Raw genomic sequence first — 15,758 nt, forward strand, 5'->3', positions numbered from 1 at the left:
GTCCCACCGCAGTGAACGCAGCACTGCTGTGTTCAGTCCCACAGTGTCCCGTCGGAGGACAACCATCAGTCTGAACTCGGGAGGGGGAAGCGCTAGGCTGTGCAAACTCCCAGGATTTACACTCTGCCATTTTGATCAGGACCGGGCCGACGTCGGAGTTCAGACGTGTCCATCAAAAAACAAACAAAAAAAAAAACAAAGCAACAAAAAGTCATGGCCTGAATTAGTCACTGCTGCTGCTAAGTTTGTGAGTATGTTTTCCTTTTCGCTTGTACTCAGGGAGCTGTGTTTAGTTCAGGTCACGTTGTAAAAACCAAATAAACTGTTTTAGTGTACTCTTTTTTTTTTTTTTTTTGTAAGTGTCGACCAGGTGTGCTGTCGTGTCGTCGCTCGGTCGAGAGTGACTGGCGCGTGTGGTGCTCACCTAAAAGTGCGCAAAGCCAGAGCACGATAAAAGTAAACTCAGGGTGACAATACTCCTTCGAGCTCGTGCGTCAAAACAAAAGGCGCGGAGCTTTATCCCAGGATTGGGCCTCTCTGTCCGGGACGCGGGGCTGCCTCTGTTGTGGATGACAGCATGCTTGGTACTGTTTTGTGTGTCCAGTCTTGAGTTGCCATGGGACGAAAAGAAATGTTGTTTTCCAGCAACTAGTGTTTGTGTCTGGCAGCCAACTGACCGCGCGCTGGGTGTGACAATGAAACAGTGTATCAAATAAGTGTGATTTAACAGGAGGCATACAGTTTATCTGCGCATGTAGATGATATTAATAGGAAATGTGTAGCCTTTTTTTAATACAGTAAACTTTTAATAAGTATGGCTAAATGTGAGATTTTGTAACTTTTGCTGGACTGTAGCCACTTTAGCAGTGAAGAGACCAGTGCGAGAGTCATAAAGACAGTAAAGTAGCCCAATCATAGTCTACTAACATTAGATAACATCCTCTAGTAGCAATCAAAGCTGCTACAGCAGGAATGTTAAACTCATTTTACAAGTATTTTGATTACATGTAAATCTTCCCGTTTAATTTTGTTACATAAGTACAATTTATAAAAATAAATGCATTTGGACAAGTGAAATGTACTTGGTAGAGGGATTTCCAACTCATTTTACAATGTAAGCCACATACAGCCCACTTTGATTTGAAGGGGAAAGAAACTGTTTAACTATACATTTAATCTCTGAGATATTTTAATGTAAGAATAAGAAGAGCAGTTTAAACAGGACATGCCAGATTGAGGAAAAAAAATGCTGCTCTAGGTAATGAAAGGCATCTGTTAGCATGTCTTTTTGGGCTTACGTGTAAGAAATGAAGGTGTAAAATTAAATAAAAGGTTTTGGTTGCTTTTGCTCAGAAAGTTTTTGTTAATTCACAGTATTTGTTTCCTTGTGGACTCACTGTGAAATTTCTATAGTAGATTGTGGGGGGTGGGGGGGGGGATGGGTTTTTTCCTTTATTGAGTGGTTTATTCATTACTCAGGAGTAATGGAGGGGGTCATTATCAGTAGGAAAAGCTGTAAAACCAATGAAAATGCAGTTTAAAAAAAAGTTCAAAATGTATGCTGTCTTTTACATTTTCCAAAGCAGTTCAGTGGGATAGATTTGAGTATTTTCCAGGTCAACTCTGGCCTGTGGGGCTTATGTTTGTCAACCCTGTACTAGAGACTGCAGCTTAAACCCCCTGTGTACTAGAACTAATATCTATACATTTTAATTTATTCTATTATTTGTTTTCATACTTTAAGCACAAGTTTATAATAGTTTATCCCTTCATTCCAGATGAAAGGAAAGCATAATTAAATGAGTAAACTACATCCACAAACATCCCCCCATTCATTCCTCCTCATTCTGTTCCCAGTCATGCTTGTCTGAACTGGAACAAATTTCCACAATAAATGCGGCAGGGAATCCCGGGATTAAAGTGTATAACTAACATAACGCCGATTCATTCAACGTGTGAGGAGACAAAAAGAGCTGCGGCACCCACACTCGCTCCTGTGCTTTGTGTTAATGGGAGCTCACTTTGCACACGATGCCACTGCTGCCACTGGAAATGGGTCATCACATTTTCAGCTCTGCACTAGTCCATGCTCTCATTGTGGTTACAATGGTAGCAACCTGCCCTCTCATTTTAAAGTGTCTTATTTTGTTTATTTATATATACAAGTTTTATTTCGAAGGAAAAATATTCCAGGCTGTGGTGTGAATGTACAGGAAGTGGCCAGAGAATCCAGCAGGAAAGTGTCTTCTTTAATCAGGAAGCATCTGTCTGCTGAGTTCAAGCCCTGGTGTGTGTGTGTGTGTGTATTTGTTTTTTCAAATTCAGCAGTTTTGTTGAACCACAAGACTTTCCACTCAGTCATCATTTATCAGTAATTAACCATATAAGCAATACTATTTTCAGTTGTTTCATGGCTGTTCCCCTTTGTGGATTGCATGTTCTCATGCTCCATGCTTAATTTTTCCACTATCTGCCAGCTGATCTGTTAGCGCGTGTATTCATCCTCCCATGCAGTTTTGAAAAAACCAATATCAAAATGCTCTGCACGACTGGCGCCTTTTAAAGCTTACATTTTCAGCAACTAGCGAGGCCAAATAGCTGTGGTTAAGCAGCATTAGACCTTGTTAATGTCCATGAGGTGTGCAATTTTTTTTTTTTTTTCTGCCTACCCTTGGTTTAGCAAGCAATTTAAATAACTACAGTAATGATCAGTAATGATAAACTTGAGAAGCCGGATGGTCTTTGTTGGCTGTTTGTCATAACTGCAGGGCTGTAATTTAAATGCAAACCAACCTGTACAGGGAGCCTGACGTTGCCCGGCAGAATTACAGGTCTTAACTTTGCATTGGTTTTTAGCTGGTAGAAATCTGATGAGGTCATCTTAAGTCTCGAAACAATAATAAGTCAGGTAAAAATCCTCATGGTAGTTCCGACTTGTTTTTGTTTTTAAAGTACATAATTAGTTTCATAAGGCTCTCTTAATCCCCAGTCTCTTTTCGCTGCGCTTTGGCAGTAATAAATAATCAGACCAATCCAAATTTATGACCTGTAGAACTGGTGGATTTTTGAAGTGTGATAATATTTGTTGTCAGTTCACACGAATACAGCAGCCTGCTATTTCCTGTGTGCAAAGCGGCTTGTCCCAGAGGAATGTGTGGAATGTATTCTTTTGTCCTCTGTTGATTTAGCAGAGTCTCATTTCTGCATTGCCTGCTGGAGAGCCCAGGAAGAGATGGCTGGCTTGGAAATGAGTTTGAAAGACTGTCAGTAACCCCCTGTGAAGATTTCCTCCTCCTCTGTGAATCGAAGCAGATGGATTCTATAAGTTGGAGAGACGGATGAGCTCGTGGAAACGTCTGCGTAAAACCTCGCAAACATCCTCTCATTAGAAAGATGTTCTTCACTGTTTGACTGAGGAGTTGTCAGTCCACTCTTCTGAATCAGAACACCCTCCCTTACTCACACACACACTTCCATGTTTATTTGTAGCAAGAGGAACTTTCCACTCCATGTCTCCTCCATGCAAGTCATGGCTGCGTCTTGGAGCGCAGAGGGAGCCTGTAATTGAGGCTTTCTGTCCCCCTTTTTTTATGGGAAGATGAAGCGTCTGTATTTTGTAAGGGGGCTTCACTGAGCCGGATATTACTGAGAGCTGAACTGCCAGCGCATCAAAAGGCAGATTGTGATTGAGTAGCTGGAAAATTAACTGCGAGATCGCATAAAGATTACAACATGTTTACTCTCTAACCACTGGCAGATTAGCCTGAACGTCATTCCTGTTTAGCAATATCGCCATACTTTTTCAATATCTCATTCATATATTAAAATACCATCCACCATAAAGATGCCATGCACACTTTGTCCCTTTTTGAAGCCTCGTGTGGAACTAGATGAGCCCCAGTGTACCTGCTTCTCTCATCTGACCTCATGGTTTTTTAACGAGGCTGGACTTTTTCTGCCATGGCTAACTTTTCTCCCACGCAATTTGGAGCACGCTGGCTTTGAAATATTTAGACAGCACAGCAGGTCTAAAATACACCTTTTTACATTGCAGCAGCTTTGAACTGCCACATCTCTGAAGTCTTTTGCTTTATCCTCTATGCATTTAAAAAAATTCTGAGCTACAGAGAGAGAGATTCTAAAAATCCTTTGAGAAACTGCGATGCAGTGTTTGGTTTGCATCGACAGCTTTCCAAAGTCTTGCTATTTTGACTAAGAAGAACAGATTTCTTCACCCATTTCTCAGGCTCACACTTTGTATTGGGATATTGTTAGAAGAATAAAGACTGTATCATTTCTTGTATTGCTTGCACAACTGATCTAAATGAAGGAGGTGGTCTATGTGTGAGAGTGAGTGAGTTTATTAAAGTTGCATAAACATGCATGAAATCCCTGTTACAATTACCGGTGTAAAGACGAATCTGTCAGTGCAAGAATTCCCTGCAGTCTCCTGTCACCATTCCTTTAACCCTCATCTTTATAGCTAAAAGATAAAACTCCAGGAATGAGTTTTCATGTTCTATGATGGAATTACTTCTGAGAGTTTCCAGTTAATAAATGTCTATAAAAAAAATTAATCTGTGGTGTGAGAAACTCGACTCCCTCTTCGCCAACACTGGGCTGCAGAATGCTTATTCAGCTGTCACGTCAGCGAACCTTAGGTAATTGTAATAGAGAAAAAAGAAATGAACTTGTTCCGGGTCAGGTGTTGATTAAGCTTTAATGGAGTACTTTAAAGACATGTTTTATTTATGTCCTCGAGGGCTCTCTCTTGTACCGATAGCAAAGGTTTCAGTTGTTCGTGCTTTGAGATGGGAGCTGACTTTAGAGATTTGATCTAAATTAGTTTTACATTTGAACTTGGGTCAATAGTGTCTCATTCTTCTTTCTTTTTCTTCTAACAGAGAAGAAGACTTTTGAATTCGGGGACAGTTAATCCAACAAAGGAGGAGCTGTCGTTTTGAACCGGTCTGCAGACCTCTTTGGCCATGTGCTCCACAAATCACTCAAACTGGGTCACGTTTGAAGATGACAGCACACCGCTATCGTCACCTCAGAAGCCTCTGCAGTCCCCAGGACTTATCAAAGCATCAGTGCCGCGTCCCAACGGCCTGAAATTAGTGCTTCCTCCAATCAAAGATACTTCCTGGAGCTTTAGTAGTTCCCTGGAATCGCCTCAAAGTCACTCAAGTCTTAGCGGAAGTTCCTGTGTACCATGTAGCACACCGTTTAGCACTCCTGAAGGTGGGGTTCCTAGCAGCGCGTCACCATTTTACTCCAAAACATGGGACAAGAAGGACTTCTCAAGGAGTTTTTCCAGCCCAGTTACCACCTCTGTTTTCTCTCCTGCACCACAGGCCCTGAATCAAACATCAGATGGGCCAAGCCCTTTCCCTTCTTTCAAGGGTAATTCAGGACACTTTAACCCGTTCTGGGATGGACCTAGACTAAATACGGATGTGGGTAGCTCCTCCTCAGACTCTGAATCGGACAACAGCCTTCCACGTTTCTTTATACGGACCAAAGATGGCAGTGAGCCTCAGCGTGACCAGCTTTCCTTCTCTGTTGTTTGCAACAAACTGGAAGGCCTACATACAAAAACCGACAGCCAGACAGAGACAGACAAAGAAGGGCAGAGGCGGCTAAGTTGCAAAAGTGAGGTGTTAAGTGAAGGTACATCTCAGTTTGCACCTCGTGGTTTGTTTCGTAGTCAGAAGAGAGACGGTTGGTCTATCATGCTCAGGATTCCTGAAAAAAAGAACCGCATGTCCTCGCGTCAGTGGGGACCGATCTATCTCCGCTTGTTGCCGGGAGGTGTGCTACAGATGTTCTATGAGAAAGGGCTTGAGAAGCCATTCAAAGAATTTCAGCTTCTCCCTCACTGCAGGCTCTCGGATCTTAAACTGGAAAGCTACAGCGAGCCCCGCAAAGTCCTCACAGTCAAGGTGGAACATTTCTCCTACACAGAAAAGAAGCGCTTTCACCCAAAGTTCGAGGTTAGTCACGAAGCTGAGGTAGAGCAGCTCCTCAAGTTTGGCTCCACAGTGCACGATGAGATCGAGGACCTGGTGGTCTCCATGGAGGAGGAGATCTTCAAACTGAGTGTCCCCCACCAGCAGAGGCGGCACTACGAGGAACAGGAGCTGTCGCTGCAGATCACCGATCACATCTGGATACAGCTAGATAAGTGTGGGGGCGTAATGGAGCAAACAGCCTTCACCCAGATTCACTGTCTTGCTTTTCTGAACGGACTAGGAGACTGTTTTCTTGCCCTTAATGACCTCGGGTTGCTGCACTTTGACTCCAGCTATGGCTCAGAGGAGGGCAGTGAACTCTGGATGGAGATTGCAGGCTACCATTTCCACAAATGCGTGAATGAGATGGAGTTTCAGAGGTCGCGACTGATCAAGTTTTTGCCTCCTGATGCATGCAGAGTGGAGCTGATGCGCTACAAAACAAGGGTCCTAGGTTGCACTGAAATTCCCTTCTCAATCAAAGCTACGGTAACGGTTCAAGGTGCCTACGTGGAGCTCCAGGCCTTTCTCAACATGTCAACCACGTTCCTTTCTTGCATGAGGGAGTCTGACACTCACTACCCGCTGTGTGAGAATGTTGTGATCCGCGTTCCGGTGCCAGGCGACTGGGTCAAAGTGACACAGACGGTGGCCTTACTGCGACAGAGGTCTTTAAAGGCCCGCATGAACAGAAATGCCTGCTTGGGCTCAGTCACCGCTGCAGATTCACAGCCTGTCATGCAAGTGTCGATTGGCACCGTCAAGTACGAGAATGTATATTCGGCGATCGTGTGGAAGATCGACAGACTGCCTGCAAAGAATATGGGTAACGCTTATGACAGGTCAAAAAGGAACCTGTTATACTTTTCCAGCTGTATATAGTTTTAAGCTCTGTCAATTTGGATAGTTTTCTGTGATTACATGCTTCATTGGTGCAAAGTCTGAAACATGCTGTTTCCGACCCTTTTTAGCTAGCTTTCTTATGATTGGCTGCTCCTTGTAAACAGAAGGTTTGAACAGCAGCTTTAACTTTAATGTCCACAGCCAGGGCTCTGTGAGACAAGAGACAGGACACCAGTTAAAAAGAGTATTTGGTGCAGTCTGAAGCTTTACACATACATTGACCTCATTATTTGAAAGTGTAGCCATGTTTAATCTGAGACTACTGTAACAGTACATAAGTGACAGAAATAATGAGGAGCATGATAGGTCCCCCTTAACATTTAGCCTTACACATCCTTTTCTCATACTGCTTTTTACTCTTGCCTCCTTCTGCCTATGCACAGTATGTTTGTCGTGCTGTGATGTACGACGACAGCTGCAAGTGACCTTTCTTTCCTGCTTTGCAGCCTTGGATCATCCCCACTCATTTTCCTGCAAACTGGAGCTGGGATCTGATCAGGAGATCCCAAATGACTGGTACCCTTTTGTCACGATGGAATGTGAAATTGTGGGCGCGGTTGTGTCACAGACCAGGGTTAAATCCTTGGGCACTGTGAATGACATCCAGCCGCAGAAACATGTGACCAGTTGGACGCGCTATCACTGTCAGGTGAGATGCTTCAACGGAAAAATAAAAATATCTTCATCTGTGCTTAATTGTGGATCGATTTTTTTTTTTTTTTTAATTTATTGGAACTAACTTTTTTCTTTCTTTCTTTTCTTAGGTGGAAGTGGAAAAGAAATGGATTGAAACAGAGTCACAGAGGCAGTCTGGCTGTATGACGCAATGATGATTAAAGACACTTAGTAGAGGAAGTTATTCCTATAAAATGTTTTTCAAAATCTTAAAGGTGAAGGGATATTAAAAATAACAGGGTGAAGCGAGACTTTCTGCTTATATCTGGTTTTAGAATTCATAAAATCATGCAGTTTGGTAGCATTTCTGATGGAGGTTCTATGATTTTTATATCCTTTAACTGAGACTGAACTTGTTTAGCCCTAATAAACAATTTAACACAGTCCTTATACCTAGCACTTTACATTTAATAGATTTATAAATTGTATGAGATTTACAGCTTATACGATTATGCTTGCATCTGCAATATCTGCACTGTCCTCCAGAATTATCAACATCAATTAATAAATGCACGCCAAACACATTGTCTAATATAAGCAACTTAAGTAATGGCCTTTTGAGATCATTACTTTAGAGAGAGGTTAAATATCAACCGATGCTACGGGTGGTGCTACTGTGTTGTCCATCTATATTTAAAGTTGGCACACTTTGAATTTTTTTTTATTTGTACAAAATCTTTGTGGAAATGGCACGAAAATGTTGGATCGTTGTGTTTAAAGAATGGTGATGTTTAGGTAACGTCACAACATATATTGGGTACTGATAATATATAAAGTGAGATTTCTTTTTGTCTCAAGCAACAAAAGTATTGTTTATCTTGAGCGGACCCTTTGACTTTATACTGAGGTTGTGTTGTGTTGGAGGACTGTAATTTTATTTAAACAAATCAATTCTGTATCTTTCTGCTCTCTGGGTTGTGAATCGGGTTTATATATGATAATAAAAAAAGGGGTGAAGGGCCATACTGAACAAAAAGGTGTTTATTGATAACTTTTATGTATGAAGTACCTGGCTTAAGCTGGATATTATATACATCAAAAGTAAAAAAGAAAAAGCAATTAAACCAGAATGAGTCATGGTAGTACTTCTTTCACAGCTGTTATCTCGCACTCGTTTTTTTCTCCACACTTGGTAATTTACTCAACACGGGGGCAGAGCAGTTATAAACCTGCACCTCACTAAGATTCAAAACAGTGTGAAAATTAAATGCTTCCCATCACTGCAGGCTTTTGCTGAGACGTATGATTTGTAGGCCATGATAAACTGCTGCAGGCAGCTGCATGAAGTTGCTCAGAACGCCGGTACAGACAGAGAAGTCAGTAAGTTTCAGTATTGTTTCACTACACTGCTGGTGTTTTATTATGCAGTATGTTTTATAAGGGCATCTGTGTTTATGAGTCATTCTCAACCAATGCCTCAACATGCAATCTATTAAGTCTCTCCCTCTTTAAAAGAAAACGTGTTCTTCTTAAATCTGTAAAATGAGTTTTACTGCCCTTCAGCAACACATCATAACTCTTAAGTATAGTCTTAAAATATACACTCTCTTTGTTAGGTACAATTGTTCAACTCCTTAATCCAAATGTCTAAGCCAATCGCATGACAGCAACTCCGTGTGCTGAGGCATGTTCACACTAAGCAAGGTGATTTATGTGACTTTGAATGTGGTACGGTTGTTGGTGCCAGACGAGCTGCTCTGAATAGTTCACAAACCGCTGATCTAGTGAGATTTTTCTATAAAACCATCTCTGGAGTTCATAGAAAATGGTCTAAAAAAGTGAGTGGCAGTTCCCTGGGTCAATATGGTTTGTTGATACCACAGGTCAAGGAAGAATTGCCCCATTCTTTGATAAGAAGGCAACAGCATCTAAATTAACGACTATTTACAACCAAGATGTGCAGAAGAATGGTGAATGGACTGGATCTTAAACTGTGCTTTTCTACTTTGCCTGTGCTTCAAAGCACTTTATATTATTAAGCTCATTCACATGCTGATGAACATGTGGAGAACAACTTGGGCTTAAGTATCTCACACTGGATCAGCCACAGATCAAACTACCAAGCTCCTTGCAATTAGTGGATGACCGCAGAAGACCATTCCAGGTACTACTCCTGTCAGCTAAGGACAGGAAGTTGAGAGTGCAATTTTCACAGGTTCAACAGAAGATTGGAAAAACTTTGCATGGTCTGAGGAGTCTGCATGGGTGCAGAGGAGGTGTTTGTGGTGTCATGGTATGTTTTTATTTCATTGGCACACTTTGGATCCCTTAGTACCAACTGAGCATTGTTTAACCGTCACAACACGGCCTGCCTGAATAAAGGTTTTCCACTGAATAAATCCAGTCTCAAGTTTAAATTACCCCATACTTTCTTTGTCTAAGGTTAAAAAAAATAAAAATAAAAAAAGCTCATCGGAGAGCTAATGCAGCACTGCCTCATATCAATGTGGAAACAGGGCCTTTATTTTCTTCCAGTTCAGGTGAGGGCTCTATGCGAGTCCACAGTAGCTTTGTAGTGAAGTGACAGCTAAACCGCCTGTTTACTTCCAGCAACTGCAGTATCCACAAGGGTGTCTCGTGTTGCTGCTTTTCAGCTGCATCGCTCTCATCCTCATCAGAGCTGTCAACCAACAGTGTTGAAAGAGTCCCAGCATCGCCAAAACAGACAACTTGCAAGAAGCAGGGGTCACGGCTCCCGCTGCTGCTCTGAATCTATTGAACACCAAGTTCAAACAGTGTTTTGTAATGGGTGGAATATTTTTAACTACCGGCATTGTGCACTCCTGGGATCAGGAAAAGTGCACTGATTTCCCAGCACTGTGCCAGCTGTGTAACTTTTCTACTGAAAGTAACCAGGAAACTAGAGAAAGAAGAGGTTATTAGTGCTGGACAGGGATATTTAAGGGACTGCTGACAAGTTAAGTCACCTCTCCCATTTAATCTTAGATCACAGGACTTGTGTGCTCAGATTTTAGAGTTGTTGCCATAAAACATGCTATTTGAGGTCCAGCAGCCACCAGCCCCTCAACCCAAACCTCCACTGAAATAAACCTCTAATATGACAAGTGCACTTAGGAAGCCCTGAACCTTCATCTTGTTTGAAGCAAGAACCTGAAATCACATTTTAAATCAATCACTTTCCCCTCCTGGGAAAAACAAAAAAGAAACCTCACGTGCTAACGCACCTGTCTGCGCGCCTGATGCTGATTGCGGTCACCTGCGCGTGTATGCCTCGTGTAAAACAATGCGACTTAATCACAGTTAATTGTCTATTATGTTTCCAAATGGGTAGAAGTCTAGTGTGAAAGTTCCCCAGTCATTCTCCAAGGATGCTGACCGACACAGGCCCAGTGGTAAGAAACGGAAACGTTTTAGTTAATCGGGTCGAACTGATCGCGAACTGTGAGTTAGATTAATGCGCTCAACAAACAAAAGGCAGTTAAGATCAGCTAGGTTTTTGTCCAATAAGAAGCCTGCTCATAATATTGTTTTACTATTTTATTTTATTTTTACTTGACTATATCTGCAGGGATGCTCAGTAAGATGTGCAATAGTGCGTTTGTTATGGCAAATGGCAGATTTATCTCGCCTGTTTATGTCACCCGGATTGAAGAGTGGCGTTGATATCCTTAGAAAACCACCTCGGGTCTATATTTTCCAGCATTGAGGCACAGAAAACAATCGTTTTTGACTTGTTATGGATGTTTTCATAACAACTAGTTTCTGTGAAGGATTTTTAGCCACCGACACCTTCTGACTTGCTCTTTCGTAAACAACTTCAGGCCAAGCTCTACTTGTCCATAATCGATGACGTGATTGACAGCGTGAGAGAGCTCTTCTTGGATGAAGGAGTTGAAGACCGCGTCCTGGATGATTTAAGACATGTGAGTTTAAATAACCCTACACTACTACTGCTATTTTTCCTAAAAGCATAAATATAATGCACTCTTGACTCAAGTTGTCAGTGACAGCAAAGTTAATCCATCTAGTGAGGGAGTGTGCACCATACCTGGAAGACATACTGCTGTGTCTTCTGCTGTTCAGCTCTGGGAGTCAAAAGTGATGCAGTCAAAAGCAATGGAAGGCTTAAGGAAAAACGCCAACCCATCCAACTTTGTGCTCCAGCTTCCTGCCAGCTACACTCAGAGTGATCAAGAGCTCACGGGTAAGCTTAAATTGCTCACCAACAAAAGAAGCACCTTAACTCTTCTTGTAATTAATACAGCTGCAAGCTTTGTGCCTTGAATATTACGGGGGGATCTTAAATGAAGACAAAGGTCAATAAATTTAATTTGAATGGCTTTTTGTACTAATATGTACACAATAGCCAAAATTACTCACTTTTTTGGTAATATTTCTTTCAGCCTCAGTTGTCATCCCTGGAAATCAAAATATCCGCAGCTTCCCGGTCAAGGCAAGTGTGATTGAGATTTACATCACCTCCATAACGTGTAATAATTACTTGCATGAGGGATGCACATGACTTGAAAGGCACTCAGAAAGGCAGTCCTCCAAGGTCTTATCTTGCACCATGAAAGAAGGCAATCATACTGGCACCAATATTTAGTTTGTTCTTCCGCTGCCTATCTCCACCTTTTATAACATGATTCTGCAGACACACCCTAAAAATTTTTTAGTTTGACAGCCTCTGAATATAGTTTTCTCATTTGGATGACATGTTTGGTGTTTCATAGTAAAGTTCTATTAATGTAATGTATCTAAATTGTAATGATTGAATTGTTATTTTTCTTAAGCTGAATTCTTTGATTTTTATGTCTAAATTTGAAAACCAAAAAAAACCCTTCTCATTAGTTATCACAGTTCCTCTTTTCGAGTATTGAAATGATTTCCACTTCACTGACAAATTCTCAGAAAAGTCCAAGGAACTCGGTAAAGATCTAAAAAAGAGAACTGTAGATTTACACAAGATGGGGAAAGTCTGAAGGTCTCCTGGAGCTGTTTCTCAACAACCTCAGATTCCAAGATCATCAGTTCAAACAACTGTACGCAAATACAAGTTACCTGGATGCATCACTACTTTTCCAAGGCCTGAAAGAAGACCCAAACTGTCACAGTCAGATAGGAAGAACTCCATGTGAGCTGTCAAGCGTGGTGGTGGTATCATGCTCTGGGACTGTTTTGCTGGACCCTGTGTGTGTGACCCTGCTGTTCAATCATCTAACCTGGAAAAAAAACAGTTCATAGAAATCACTGAAAGCCCTGAATTACTATATTTATGCCCATGATGAGTGTTGGTAAACTTTTGACCACAACTGCAGGTGGTTTTATAATGAGGCAAACCTCAGTATTCGTTAGTTACTTCAAGAGATAAGACTCGCAGTGTATAATTATTAAGTCTATATTTTGGAGGTGATTGTACAAAAGCTGCTATTTAATATACTTAGTCTTGTATTTTCCTCACAACATAATGTTTTATTTCAGAACAATTCAGAGACACTTGCTACCTTTTCCCTCCCTGCTGGATTGGCTTACCCCGTGCAGATACCAGCAGGAGTCACTCTACAAACAGCCTCTGGTATGGAATGACTTTACAGCTTAAATCAGTTTTTATTTCCAGCCTGGCCAGGCTTCTCAAAATAACATTTCACTCTTTTGTATCACCTCACTAAGGTCAACTTTACAAGGTCAATGTTCCTGTTGTGGTTACGCAGGCCCCAGTGGGTCAGCAGCCTGCAACCCAAGCCATGCAGAAAGTCACTGAATGGAGGGAGGCTTCTGCCCCCCAGCCCACTGCAGTCCCACCAAATCCTATTGCTCCCCACGAGGTAGAAACATCCTCTGTTCCAGCTCAGTCTGTCACACAGCCAAAGACCATTTTACCCTCCAGTAAGGAGGGCAGCCTTCCCCTGCAGTCTACAGAGCCAGATTTCCCACAGGAAGAAAATGAGCCAAATCCACAACCCAACCTCAGCACGACCGCCTCACCTTGCACTCAGTTATTAGACTACCAGATCAGAAGAGAGGAAGCTCTGGCACAGATGGCTCAGAGCAGAGACATTGATGACATCCTGAAAGAAGTTATTGAGGAGGAGAGAGAAAAAGCAGAATGGGCAAGGAAGCTAGCTCCTGTGGAGTCTGACAGCCAGTCTGAAGCGACTCTTGGGGTAATTTGGAAAGAATTCTCAGTCTAATATAGCAAATATCACTTTAAGGCATAGAAAAGATCAGGTCATTGAAGTGTGGATGTGTATTGTCTAAAGAGTAGTTCTACATTTTGGGAAATGCACTCATCACTCTGTATGCTGGATAAGGCATATAGGCTTGACTACAGCTGCAGCTTTATGCTGTTTTTATGTAACATTTAATGGGCTGGCACAAAGTACTGCCACATGAAATCAAAAAGGGGGGAATGTGTACAAAATATCAGACTCTTAGGAGCACTTTAAGTGATTTAATAAAGTAGTGAAAAGTTTAAGATATAGCTATTTGTAAGCTGGAGAGGGCTGTAACAGTTGTAGTATTTAGGATGCTTGACCCACAAGAGAGACTCAAAAAATGTTTTTCTGGTAGATCAATATTTTGAACTTTTAAAAGACAGATTTTGGAGTGCCATTTTCCTTAATTTGAAATAATGGTTTACCTTGTATTTTAACATCTGGATTCAGGTAGCATCAAGTTTATCAGCCTCTCCCCAAAGCTTCTAAATCATCAACGTAGTCTGCATTCGTATCTTAAATTCATTAGCGGTACAACACAGATTGCTGTGCTGTCAATTTGAGACATTTTATGTTTCTGATATTAAATTACTGAAGCAATAGTCATTTTATTAGGACAGTTGCTCCCTTTTATAAGCTTGATTTCTCCGAATTCACAACTGTGATGTTTCTTCTTGCAATTCATTCTCAGTTGGATCTGGGCTACAGCCAGTTCTCAGACATCGTTCAGCTCGATGGGCCAGCAGGCAACTCTGACCTCGAGGAGGAAGAGGAGGTTCCCCTGGAAGAGAATGACTTTCTGGGTATAATCAATGCAGAGGCCATGAAGGCCCTGCAGGAAGGAAATGAAAGCAGTGATGGCAACAGCATCTCCTCCAGCAGCGACGGTGAAGGTGCAGATGAACTCGCTAACATAGAGGAGGAGGTGAGAGAGTGAGTTTGAAATGCATTTTCATGAGTCATGGCTTATTTCTTTCCATTAAAAGAAAACTTTCTTTGGAGAGCTCCAGTAGATTCGTGCATTTCTCCCTAAAATTACATTTTTCAGTTATATTTTTGCAGGTGGTTTTCCGAAGAGCATATCTTGATTGCATAACTTGACTATTTGTTTCCTCCATTCCGCACTCTGTTGATTAGGACCCTCTGAATTCAGGTGACGATGTGATTGAGCAAGACATCCCTGACCTTTTTGACACTGACAATGTCATTGTTTGCCAGTATGACAAAGTAAGAACTGCTGTCTTTTTATTAGCCATTATTTTCACCTCATCAAAGCCCACTGCTGAATTTTAACTGAATATTGTACTCACTGCTTTTGCATTTGCAGATTCACCGCAGTAAGAACCGTTGGAAGTTTCACCTGAAGGACGGAGTGATGTGCTACGGCGGCAGGGACTACGTGTTTTCGAAAGCAGTTGGGGAAGCAGAGTGGTAATGAACCTTAGTCCCCCTGAACAGATCAGGGAAAGAGAAACTATCATTTAAAAATGAATTTAAAATTCTTAGTTGTAGTAATGTGGCTCACAGAGCAGTTTGTGACTACTGTGCCAGATAATCATCAGAGCAATGCTACAAGTCACTTATATCATCCAGTTGCATAAAGCATTCCTTATAAATACTGTTTACTGAGTCAAACAGCATGGATTTATGTTGTATTGCACTTTGTGAAAATATTCTTTACAAGCAGAGTAAACCTTTTATTTGACCTCCAATGATTGTTTGAGGATAACAAACGTGCTGTTTGATTTTCAATTTTCACGTCTCTTTAATTATGCTCCAAATATACTGACCTGTACTGTGGTGCTGCGTTTAATGAGCCCTCTTCTTTCTGTGAAAACCACTTCAAAGCCTGTGACACATTTATTATTATTATTATTATTATTATTATTATTATTATTATTATTATTATTATTATTAATTATTATTATTATTTTTTTTTTAAGCAATTGTATTTTTTTAAATTAACAACAGATTATGTACAACAAGATGA

At 41.3% G+C, this 15,758-nt stretch overlaps 2 protein-coding genes across 2 annotated transcripts; both read left to right on the forward strand.

Moving 5' to 3' along the window:
• The first annotated feature begins 51 nt into the window (after positions 1-51).
• On the forward strand, positions 52-8,807 carry ston1 (stonin 1). The gene is made up of 4 exons (XM_080868486.1): positions 52-247; positions 4,905-6,840; positions 7,364-7,566; positions 7,682-8,807. The coding sequence occupies exons 2-4, from the start codon at positions 4,989-4,991 to the stop codon at positions 7,745-7,747; spliced, it is 2,121 nt and encodes a 706-aa protein (XP_080724612.1). The 5' UTR covers positions 52-247; positions 4,905-4,988; the 3' UTR covers positions 7,748-8,807.
• A 2,082-nt stretch (positions 8,808-10,889) lies between these two features.
• On the forward strand, positions 10,890-15,532 carry gtf2a1l (general transcription factor IIA, 1-like). The gene is made up of 9 exons (XM_080868487.1): positions 10,890-10,945; positions 11,375-11,476; positions 11,637-11,757; positions 11,957-12,006; positions 13,035-13,128; positions 13,224-13,717; positions 14,460-14,693; positions 14,906-14,995; positions 15,096-15,532. Exons 1-9 carry the CDS (start codon positions 10,922-10,924, stop codon positions 15,201-15,203), a joined length of 1,317 nt encoding a protein of 438 aa, XP_080724613.1. The 5' UTR covers positions 10,890-10,921; the 3' UTR covers positions 15,204-15,532.
• The last annotated feature ends 226 nt before the right edge of the window (positions 15,533-15,758 follow it).

This window comes from Rhamphochromis sp. 'chilingali' (assembly GCF_963969265.1).
Source record: "Rhamphochromis sp. 'chilingali' genome assembly, chromosome: 20".
Classification (NCBI taxonomy): Eukaryota; Metazoa; Chordata; class Actinopteri; order Cichliformes; family Cichlidae; genus Rhamphochromis; species Rhamphochromis sp. 'chilingali'.